This window comes from Bos javanicus, chromosome 4, assembly GCF_032452875.1.
Source record: "Bos javanicus breed banteng chromosome 4, ARS-OSU_banteng_1.0, whole genome shotgun sequence".
NCBI classification, from domain to species: Eukaryota; Metazoa; Chordata; class Mammalia; order Artiodactyla; family Bovidae; genus Bos; species Bos javanicus.
Window position 1 is genome coordinate 45,976,309 of NC_083871.1, and position 11,794 is coordinate 45,988,102.

The 11,794-nt window shown below is 40.9% G+C and overlaps 1 protein-coding gene across 2 annotated transcripts in view; it reads right to left on the reverse strand.

Annotated features, from left to right (window-relative positions):
* ORC5 (origin recognition complex subunit 5) overlaps positions 1-773 on the reverse strand; it is an 88,405-nt gene extending 87,632 nt beyond the window's left edge. Inside the window, exon 1 of one of the 2 annotated variants that reach the window (XM_061413899.1) lies at positions 574-773. In XM_061413899.1, the coding sequence (XP_061269883.1) occupies positions 574-645 (72 nt within the window). In that variant the 5' untranslated portion in view covers positions 646-773. The remainder of the gene's footprint in view (positions 1-573) is intronic. The other variant, XM_061413898.1, reaches the window with a different exon arrangement.
* Positions 774-11,794: the final 11,021 nt, after the last annotated feature.

The following is an 11,794-nucleotide window of genomic DNA, read 5'->3' on the forward strand; positions in this document are numbered from 1 at the left end:
AAGGACTCCCTAGTGGTGTTCATCCAGAGGAAACTTAACCTCTTCTCTTAGGCATCACCCGAACTGCTAGTCAAGAAGGCAAGACTACACCTCTTCTGTGCTTTAATAACGTTGGAAAAGCCGTTGACGTTTTAAACCAGATGCACAACGATGGACCTTACTGGCCTTCCCAGCAATCACCCATCCACACTGGACTTAGAGCAACCACCTCACTGAAATAGGGCGGGGGGCGGGGGATTCAGATTTGAATAAGTAACACTGTGCAAACACACCTGCTGGATAAAATCCTATACAGCTGGGGTAAGAAGCAACTTTGAGTTGCTGCTCTGTATTAACGCTCTCTCAAAACTGACGTGTGTAAGAAAACATGCCTGGGTCAACGAGCCCTAGTTAGCGGGCCAGAAGTTACTTTAGGTGAGGAGTGGGACAGACCTATCTATCCCCTATCTAAACGCAAACATTGCCTATGGCCCCTCAATTCAAACGAAAATTTAAAAATTAGAAACTGTCGCAAGACCGTGAAATTCTTTGCCTCTGGGATTTAGAAGAGAAAAGATAGCTGGACCACAATACCTCTCCAAACAGAGACTGCAAGGTGGACACTTGGGATTCGCGACAAAGCACCATATTTTCCAGGTGAGGCATTCTGGCAGAGGACAGAGAAGCCCGTGGCCAGCGCCGGATCCAACAGCCTAGCTTCACCTACACCACGGTCTCCACGCTCCCGCCGGAAACCGGACTCGCGGGCTTCTGGGAGGAGCCGGCGTGGCCGAGCGTCGGCGTGACGTCAGCGCGCAAGAGGAGCGTCGACCCCTCCCTAGTCTTTCAAGGCCCGAGGCTGTAGGGCTTTGGCGCCACCGAGGGGCTGTTCCGCTCATATTTTCTTGTGGTGGGCATCTAGGCCTGTGGTCTTTGCGACCTAGAAGTCGAAAGAACGAACAGAGGCAGTGCTGAAAGGAGCTGAGGGGGCCCCCGCAGGCTCCCAGTAAGCAGAGAACCCGTGGCTTCAGTTTTCCCGCCTAGAGGCGCCAAGAAACCTCAAGTGATGGATAAGTTTATCGTGTAGCCCCACTCATGAGGGGAAGGAGGCTGTGGAGCAGAGGTCTCCCTCCACACAGGCAGCTGAGGAAGGTGGGCTCAGTTGACCAATATTCTCAAAAAGTGGGTTTTTTTTTTCTTCCGGACGGTATGGGAAATTGGCCTCCAGTGCAAAAAAAAAAAAAAAAAAAAGACTGATGACATTGAACAAACAATTTGGAATTAGTAGCCTTATTGCAAGCCTAAAAGCGAGACCATCTAGTAATGCCTCTCCCCCTCAACGTGAGGAACACGTTGAGGTGGGAGTTCTGGTGTGAGTTGCTGAAGGCAACAAGAGTGAAAAATAACGTTCCTTTTAGTTTTAGGCTGTTTGTGGAACACTTACTAGAAACCAGACACTAAGAGATTGTGAAAATAAACAAGTATAGAAGCAGACAGAAATGTGTGGTAAAAATAGGGTTTGGGGTCTGAAAGCTGCTGGATTGGGGCCATTGGCTCAGAGAGACCTTGGAAGAGTTGTTGAACCATTCATACTGCTGCCCAGCCAGGTCCTATGGGCCTCCTATGCACAAAGCATTTCTGTGTCCCCGGTTTCCTTGACAACAGGAAATAGCCTTCATTCAGCCTCCATGACCATGCCTGAGTTCCAGTGGGCACGTTCAAGCCGTTGTTATTTAGCCAAGGTAGGTGATGTGACCCCAGGGAGAAACAGTCAAGAGCAGCCTTGAGACCGGGTCCTGTTTCCCCATCAAAGGACTTGCACAACATTTTAGGCGTTTTGCAGATACTGAACCCCACTCTAGCTGGGAGAAGTAAACAGTTAATGATAGTAGGCTGCCCGTAAGCTTTTTGACCCCAGATCAGTTGGACCTGAAGGTTGATAATGTTGGCACCTACTTAACCTCACTACCAACCATCAGAAGAGCGTTAGCAAGCTGCTCACACTCTCTTTGAACAATTAAAATAAAACTTGTCACTATCTTCCCCAAGTTGGGACACAACAGTTTTAAAGGGGGACACAACAGTTTTAAAGGCATTAGTCCACTGCTCACCCCCACAACTTTGCCTGACAAACTAACAAAGCTATCCTTTCCTACTTCACCCAAAACTCTGTCTCTGAGATTTAATTACACTGGTGTACAGAGAAGATGAGCTTTCAGCATCAATTTTGGTGCCCAACATGGGGCTCAACTTTGGGACAGTCCCAGGTTAGTGGAGTAGGGTGGAGGGGGTCCATTGGCTTGATAGACATTGTGAGGTTTTCTCCACACCAGTCTCTTTTGAGAGAGTGGAGGATTGGAGAATTCCTTGAGAGGCCAGATTGCCTAGAACCCTTGCCTTGAAAGGCAAAGCCTTCTTTGTACCCTATCCCTGCAGCTGGAATTCTGAGGTGGGAATAGACAACGGAAGAGGGACTGCCCTATCAGCTGCTGAAGCCCTTTGTGCTTTGAGGATGCTCTTCTCTTCCTCTTGTCTGGACTGCACTGGACTTCCCACTCTGAGGAATTATTTTGGGGAAGCAGAAGGTAGCCTTCAGGACATCACATCACCAGCATTTTGGTAAGTCCCCCAGTGTGCACGCTGAGGTCACTCAACCTGGTCCATTTAGGGAAACTCTGGTCCATTTTGGGAATCTTGTTTGGGGATTTTTTCCATTAGGAAGATTGATTCACCACCTGTGTACAGAGAATCTGAATTTTCAGCATCAATTTTGAATTGTAAACTTCTTTATCTGTAAAAAGGAGATAATAATGGCTGGGTTATTGCTAGGGATAAAAGATTATATACTTAGTGCCTGATGTACATAGATTTAAGTCATGGATGTCAGAATCAGAATCTTGTATTTGTGATAGCCAAAAAGATCTTTTGATAATCATGGTTTCCTATAACTTACCAGCTAGTTAAAAATCATATATTTAAAGCAATTCAAATGCAATTGTTTAAGTACTTTAAGAAAGAAATATAAAAGGTACAATGGGACCATTCATCAAATCTTTCAGTATCTCTTATTCATCCACCCTCTCTAGATGGGGTTATACATTTCCATAACACTATCTTTTTAACATTCAACAAAATTGTAACTAAATAATTGTCTAAATGTTAGTGTCTATCTCTAGATGCTTTATGAGGGCAGTAAACCCTGTCTTCTTCACAGCTCCATTTTCAGTATATACTATCCTGCCTGGGACATACCAGTTAAGCAATCGATAAATAATTTGTTCACCTGGCAGGGAGTGCCTTACTGCCTAGACAGATTTAGGAAAGTTTCCCAGAGGAGGGAACTGAGACTTAAGAATAAGGGTTCATCTGTGAGACCAACACAGGGATTCTAAGCAAAAGGACAAAAAAGACAAATAAAGACATAAAAGGAGCAAATAGGCAATCCCATGCCAGGGACCAGCAAGTAATTTTTAAGAATAAATCTACAGAGTGGCAGATGGTCAGGCTGGATACAAGTGCATGTTACACTAAGAGGACTGAACCTTGTATAGGCCACAGGGAGCCAAAAAAGAATTTTAGGCAAAGAAGCAAATGAACACTTGACTTTAAGGAAGTTCCTTTTGACTATAGCATGGAAAATAGAATCAATTTGACTACTGCAAACTTCGAAACAATAAATGATGATGGCCTAAACTAAAGGAATGGGAAACAAGGTAACAGGGAATGGCAATGAAGGCTTATTAAACATAATGTGGCAGACACTGTGATAGATATATTATCTGTTTTAAGCTTTACAATATAATAGATTGTGAATGGGAAAAAAACTAGCTGAAGTTAAGTAATTTATCTTTTAAGTAGAATATGCTTGAAGCTAGGTCTGCTGCTGCTGCTGCTGCTAAGTTGCTTCAGTCGTGTCCGACTCTGTGCAACCCCATAGATGGCAGCCCACCAGGCTCCCCCGTCCCTGGGATTCTCCAGGCAAGAACACTGGAGTGGGTTGCCATTTCCTTCTCCAATACAGGAAAGTGAAAAGTGAAAGTGAAGTTGCTCAGTTGTGTCCTGACTCTTAGCGACCCCATGGACTGCAGCCCACCAGGCTCCTCCATCCATGGGATTCTCCAGGCAAGAGTACTGGAGTGGGGTGCCATCGCCTTCTCCGGAACCTAGGTCTGGTTGACTCCAAAGTCCTTAATCTTTCTATTACATCATACGGTGAAGAAGCTGAATCTGAGAGAAATTTAGAAGTAATTTTATAGAATTCAGTGGCTGATAAAATGAGTTGGAGGCTGGAGTCTTTAAGAGTAGCATTTAGGTTTCTTAGGTGATTTTAGGCTTTGCAGATAATGAAATAAAATATAAAGAAGGAGAAGGTTTATTGATTTAGTGTTATCTTTATGGGATTTAGTTTTTTATCTTTAAGACCAAAGTGAGTTTCTCAGATTTAATTTGAAGTGTCTACAGAAGAAATGGGATCTGAAGCTACCAAGGAAGTGGCCTAGCAAAGGAGATACAGAAGTTATCACCACAAAGATAGTTGAGCCAGTTCTCTGGGTCAGATTGCACACAGAGAATATATGTTTATTACACATTAACATGCAAATAATCCTTTAAAAATGTAATAGTAGTAGATGGAAGTTGGTGCTCAAACGGTATAAATTATTTTTTCCACAGGAAGAATGTGTCTTCAGAAAATATCCCAATAGTGAAAAGCTCACTAAAATCCTCTATGGCATATTTAATAGCTTTCGTTTTAGGCCTGCTGTATTAAAACTCAAGTTTTAATTGAAGGAAAAAAGTCTATTTGTCAGAATTAGTTTTTTAAACAAAAATTTTTGGTAATACATATATCATTAGTTTAAGGAGTGTGAGAAAATGAAGTGGAAACAGTTTCCTATTAAAAAAAGGTGAACACATCACAAGCTGTGAATCTCCAACAGTTATGCATGAGGGATATTTTAAAGAGTCCTAAAAATTGCTGTCTATCAATATGTAAACATAAGGAGCAAAAAGTGTAGTATTTATGTGTTAAAATGGTCTTTAACTGTAATTTTGATTTTTCAAAGTTAAAACATTAAGCAAATAACATGAAACAATGGGAAATTTCATTCTTCAAAACAAAGTTCAAATAACTTATTTATAATACTGTTTATGAGCCTCCAAAAAGGAAACAAATGAAACTAAGCTTACTATCCTTATTTTTAATTTTTTAAACAATACCTCTGTGCTCTTTTAATCTTTGGTTACTTATTCTCTAGTTTTTGACTTAATGATTTGTATATTAAATAAACATAGAAGTTTTAATCCTAAAATACTTGGTGATAAATGTGTTTTCAAGCTAATTGTTTTTCAATGCCATTTTGAAAGTCTGATTTACCTATGTACTGGCATCCCAGGACTAATAAAATATAAATTAATTGTTTAAAATCTAATCAAACAGAAAGAAAATCTTTGATACTGGTTGAGGAACTTGGTCATGACATCAGATAAACTAGAGACAAGCCCAAATACAGATGGAAAATTTCAAGAAGATTTTATTTTAGTAACTTAATCTAACTTTATGAAAATAATTTTGAGTCATTCCCTTGCTCAAATCCTTCTCATTTTCCCTCCCAGCCAAATCTTCACAATGTACAAGACCCCCTAAAACCTACATCCCACCTTGCCCTTTACTTTGCTCACCTCATCTTCTGCTTCTCTTCCTTAAGCTCACTCTCTTTCAGCCACACTGGCCTCCTTGGACTGGACCATGCTGGGCAGGTTCCAGCTTCTTGTGACTCTGCTCTTGCTGTTCCTCCTGGAATCTTTTTCTCAGTCTTATTCACACTGCTCACTCCTGACCTCCTTTGATCTCTGCTCAAATGTCACCTTACTAAAGAAGCCTTCTTTGACTACTTGTCTCCACTGTCCCCTATCCCCCTTTTTTTTCCCTTTATTTTGATTCACAGTACTTATTCACGGTACTTATCATCTACATATTTTACTTGTTATTGTCAGTCTCTCACACTAAAATGTAAGGCCTCTGTGGAGCTCAATCAAAAAATTTCCTAATGCCTAGGAGGCACTCAATAAATATTTACTGAATTGATTAATGACTTTACTTATCCCAAATGACTAGCATGAGCTCTGGTACAAAGTACATGTTTAACCACATTTGGTTAATGAAATGAATTACTAAGAAAACTACTGAAAAATTAAAACAGCAAAACTCCCAAAGTTCTAGTATTAGCTGCAAGGATAATTGTTTTCTGTGCCTTTAATTATGACACCCATCCTCACTCAGCGGTCTTATTATTGTAGTTTTAGCCACTTTGAAGACCACCCTGAACCACAAAGGAATGAAATGTTCATTGTGCAGAAAATAAATAAGCATATAAATAAATAAAATTGAGTTAAAATCCAGGCAGTTTATTCAGAAATGGAGTTAACTTTAGGTCCTTTGAACATTTACTGTTAAGGAAGTTTGAATGTGAAGAAGTAGCACGATCTTTAGAAATTGGGTAGTGTATCCTCAGTACCATGTTAGACATTCATGGAAGTCCACTCAGATAGATGAGCACGTTATTTAGGGTATTATCTGAAAAGAAACCAATTGTTGACTTTTTTCCTGAAGTAAATATATTTTAATAACATATAAATGTAGTTACCTATGTTTACTTGCATTTATTAGGAGAAAACATGAAATAGATCTGAAAGCCATATCACACTTGGGCAGATTGCTGTATTATTTTATGTACCTTCTCTAACCTTAACTTACTTTAATTCAATCTAAGCGTGATGGCCACCTTTCCTGTCCCTCCCAGCTCCATTTCCCACCTGTTGTAGGCAGAATAATGGCTTCTCAAAGATAGCCACAGCCTAATTCCAGGACATGTTAATATGTTAGATTACATGACAAAGGGGAATTAGAATGCAGATTGAAGAAGGTTATCAGCTGACTTTGAGATGGGGAGATTAGACAGTACTATCCAGATGAGCCCAACATAATTACAAGCATCATTATTAGTGAAAGTGGGAGGCAGCATAAGCCCGAGAGACGGCAGTGTGAAAGTTGCCCTGATGTTGCTCGCTTAAAAGGGGGAGAGGAGCCAAGGAATGCAGGCAGATTCTAGAAGATGGGAAAGGGAAGAAAATGGATTCTTCCCAGAACCTCCAGAGAGGAATGCAGCCCTGCTCAGACCTCGAAATGAGTTAGACTTATTTCAGACTTCTGACCTCTGGAACTCTAAGAAAATAATTTTGTGTTGTTTTAAGCCACTAAGTATGTTGTGATTTGTTATAGCACCAATAGAAAACTAATCCACCTATTACATTAGAGTTCATTCTAACCTTTTTGCTAGGATAAAAACATATATGCACTCCACTGATTAGTTCACTTGGCCCTCTGGATCTTCAGGTTCCGCATCCATGGATTCAACTAACATCGGATTGAAAATACTAAAAAAAAAAAAAAAAAAAAAAATCAGAACATTCCAAAAAGTAAAACTTGAATTTACTGGTCTCCAAGTGGCTCAGACAGTAAAGAATCTTCCTGCAGTGCCAGAGACCTGGGTTGGAACCCTGGGTCGGAAAGATACCCTGGAGAAAGGAATGGTTGGCTACCCACCCCACTCTTGCCTGGAGAATTCCATGGACAGAGGAGCCTGGCAGGCTATAGTCCATGGGGTCACAAAGAGTTGCACATGGCTGAGTGACTAACACTTTCACTTTCACCAGCTATTTACTAGCATTTACATTGTATTAAACATTATGCTGGAAGGCATTGGAGGCAGGAGGAGAAGGGGACGACAGAGGATGAGATGGCTGGATGGCATCACCGACTCAATGGACAAGAGTTTGGGTGAATTCGGGGAGTTGGTGATGGACAGGGAGGCCTGGCATACTGCAATTCATGGGGTTGCAAAGAGTTGGACACGACTGAGCCACTGAACTGAACTGAACTTAAACATTATATGTAATCTACAGGTCACTCAGAATACAAGGGAGGATATGCATTGGCTTATACACAAATACCACACCATTTTATATGAGACTTGAGCATCCATGGAACAATTCCCCACGAATACTGAGAAACTACTCTACTTATATTGGTTAATTTTCATAGTAATCATGTTTGGAAACAACCCAGGGATGTTGAGTGGCCAAAATGGAAATGTATTTCTTTCATCAAGAGTGAGAGTCATGGTACAATATAATCTGAAACTTAATAGCTTTTTTATTGCATCAAAATTATGGAACAATTCTATTAAAATTACAACAGAATGTGAAAATGCAAAAAAAAAAAAAAAAAAGATGAAAATTCAAGGAAAAGTTGACAAATCCACCACTATAGCAAAAGATTTCAAGAGTCTCTCAAAATTACTGTTAGGTTGAGCAAACAAAAATTGTAAGGATGTAGGAGATTTGAAAAACATAATTAATAAGCTTGTTTTACAAGATAAGACACTTTTCTAAGCACATGCAGTACATTTACATAAGTTGACTACCGTGTACGAGGGTATAAAGCAAATCTAAACAAATTTCAAAGGATGGCATCATAAAGATCATAATTCTCATTGCAATGCGATCAAAAACCAAAAAGTAGATGTCAGTACTTAAAAGATAAAAAATTCATAGGATTGAGAATTCAAAAACATACTTTTAAATAATTCAAAGATGAAATGTGTGGGTCACAATAAACTGTGGAAAATTCTGAAGGAGATGGGAATACCAGGCCACCTGACTTGCCTCTTGAGAAACCTATATGCAGGTCAGGAAACAACAGTTAGAACTGGACATGGAACAACAAACTGGTTCCAAATAGGAAAAGGAGTACGTCAAGGCTGTATATTGTCACCCTGCTTATTTAACTTCTATGCAGAGTACATCATGAGAAACGCTGGGCTGGAAGAAGCACAAGCTGGAATCAAGATTGCTAGGAGAAATATCAACAACCTCAGATATGCAGATGATGCCACCCTTATGGCAGAAAGTGAAAAGGAACTAAAAAGCCTCTTGATGAAAGTGAAAGAGGAGAGTGAAAAAGTTGGCTTAAAGCTCAACATTCAGAAAACTAAGATCATGGCATCTGGTCCCGTCACTTCATGGCAAATAGATGGGGAAACAGTGGAAACAGTGTCAGACTTTATTTTTTTGGGCTCCAAAATCACTGCAGATGGTGACTGCAGCCATGAAATTAAAAGATGCTTACTCCTTAGAAGGAAAGTTATGACCAACCTAGACAGCATATTGAAAAGCAGAGACATTACTTTGCCAACAAAGGTCTGTCTAGTCAAAGGCTATGGTTTTTCCAGTAGTCATGTATGGATGTGAGAGTTGGACTATAAAGAAAGCTGAGCACCAAAGAATTGATGCTTTTGAACTGTGGTGTTGGAGAAAACTCTTGAGAGTCCCTTGGAATGCAAGAAGATCCAACCAGTCCATTCTAAAGGAGATCAGTCCTGAGTGTTCATTGGAAGGACTGCTGTTGAAGCTTAAACTCCAATACTTCAGCCACCTGATGAGAAGAGCTGACTCATTTGAAAAGACCCTGATGCTGGGAAAGATTGAGAGCAGGAGGAGAAGGGGATGACAGAGGATGAGATGGTTGGATGGCATCACCGACTCAATGGACATGGGTTTGGGTAGACTCTGGGAGTTGGTGATGGACAGGGAGGCCTGGCGTGCTGCGTGCGGTTCAATGGGTTGCAAATTGTCAGACACGACTGAGCTACTGAATTCAAAGATGAAATAATTAGATTTTAACAAATATTTAATACTGATTATAACAAAAATGGTACATGTCAAAACTTGTAGAATGCAGTGAAGTCTGTACTAAGAGGGAAATGGAGCCTTAACAGCTAGAAATTAATGCTGAGTTCACCTTAAGTAGTAAGACTTAAGAATAAATCAAAAAGTGTAGAAAGAAGTAGAAATAAAAATGAAATATAAAATAGGCACCAAATATCAAATAGGGAGAATTAATAAAGCCAAAGTTTGGTTTTGAAAAAAGAAATTAATGATAAGTGGAAAAGTCTTATAAATAAATAAAATGACAAAAAATACTATTGAAAAACTTGATGCTAATAAACTTAGTCCTTCGATCCAAATGTTTTGTCCCCCTGCTCCATATCACCAATTTCATATGTTGAAATCCTGATACCCAATCTGATGGATTTAGGAGATAGGGTCTCTGAGGAGTGATTGGTCATGAGGGTGGCTCCCTCCTTTTTAGACAGTGCTCTAATGGGCTTCCCTGATAGCTCAGTTGGAAGGAACTGCCTGCAATGCAGGAGACCCTGGTTTGATTCCTGGGTCAGGAAGATCTGCTGGAGAAGGGAAGTATTCTTGGGCTTCCCTTGTGGCTCAGCTGGTAAAGAAGCCACCTGCAATGTGGGAGACCCGGGTTTGATCCAGGGTTGGGAAGATCCTCTGGAGAAGGGGAAGGCTACCCACTCCAGTATTCTGGCCTGGAGAATTCCATGGACTGTATACTCCATGGGATTGCAAAGAGACACGACTGAGCAATTTTCACTTTCACTTTAAGCTTCCCTGGTGGCTCAGACGGTAAAGCGTCTGCCTGCAGTGCAGAAGACCCAGGTTTGATCTCTAGATCAGGAAGATCCCCTGGAGAAGGAAATGGCACCCCACTCCAGTACTCTTCTCTGGAGAATCCCATGGATGGAGGAGCCTGGTAGGCTACAGTCCATGGGGTCACAAAGAGTCAGACATGACTGAGTGACTTCACTTTCACTTTCTAATAAAAGAGGCTCCACAGAGGCTGGCAGCTCCTTCTATCACAGGAGGCTTTGGCAAAAAGGCACTGGCTATGAACCAGGAAGAGAGCTCTTACCAGAACCTGACAATGCTAGCACCCTGATCTTGGACTTCCCAGACTGCAGAACTGTCAGAAATAATTTTCTGTTTATAAACTACAGTCAGTGGTATTTCATTTTTGCAATCTGAATGGACTTTGACAGTTTTGGGTGTTTCATTTTGTTTCAGTATTCTTGCTTCATCCTCAACTTTTAGCCTTCCCTGTGCATCCACAATTTAGAGGTGGTCTCTCTTCACCTTCTTGCCTCTCCTCCAGAGACAGAATGCTTTCTGTAATTTAGTACTTGCTTGTCTGATTGGAGGATGGTGGAATGTACTCTGTTTTCCTGTCCTGCTTCAGGCTTAAGGCAGGCCTTGAACCTTAAGGAGTGGTGGTTTTTTTGCTCAGTAAACCTGTCCTCCTTCCCATACCAGCTAAACTCTGCGGTGTGTCTTTACACCACAAATACTCTGTGGAAGAGTATTTCCTGCTCCACTTCTAGGCTTAGAGGGATTTTCCTTTCACCTTTCTCCTAGTTGTAGTTTCAGCTTTTCACATGTACCATGGAGGTGATAGGGTTTGCTGCCTTTCTTCCAAATACTTAAGATTTTTGTTTTATACAAAACAAGGGTCCAGGCAGGGCTTTATTCAGTTCCCAATTCCCAACATTTCTCCAAGTCCATTTCCCAAAGGAGAGGTAGCCACTCCCCTTCCTCTAGACTTGCACCTCCAAGCAAAACTTTCTCTGCTCTGCCCCTCATCTTTCTGGTGAGCATTCAGTTAGGGTCTGCAGAGATGAACTTGTGGGTGAGTGTGAACTCCCATTGTATCTGTGGCTCTACTTTAATCACAATCAGCCTTTAACAAATTATTTAAAATTTTAGCTGAATGTTTTTAGTTGCTTGTATGACATCTATCTTTTCCCCAGCCCCTATTTTGCCACACATGAGTTAGAGCTCCCATTCCATCTCTCCTTGGAGGAACCTGTCTTTCCTGATGTGAGATTACTTGGCTTCCCTGTGA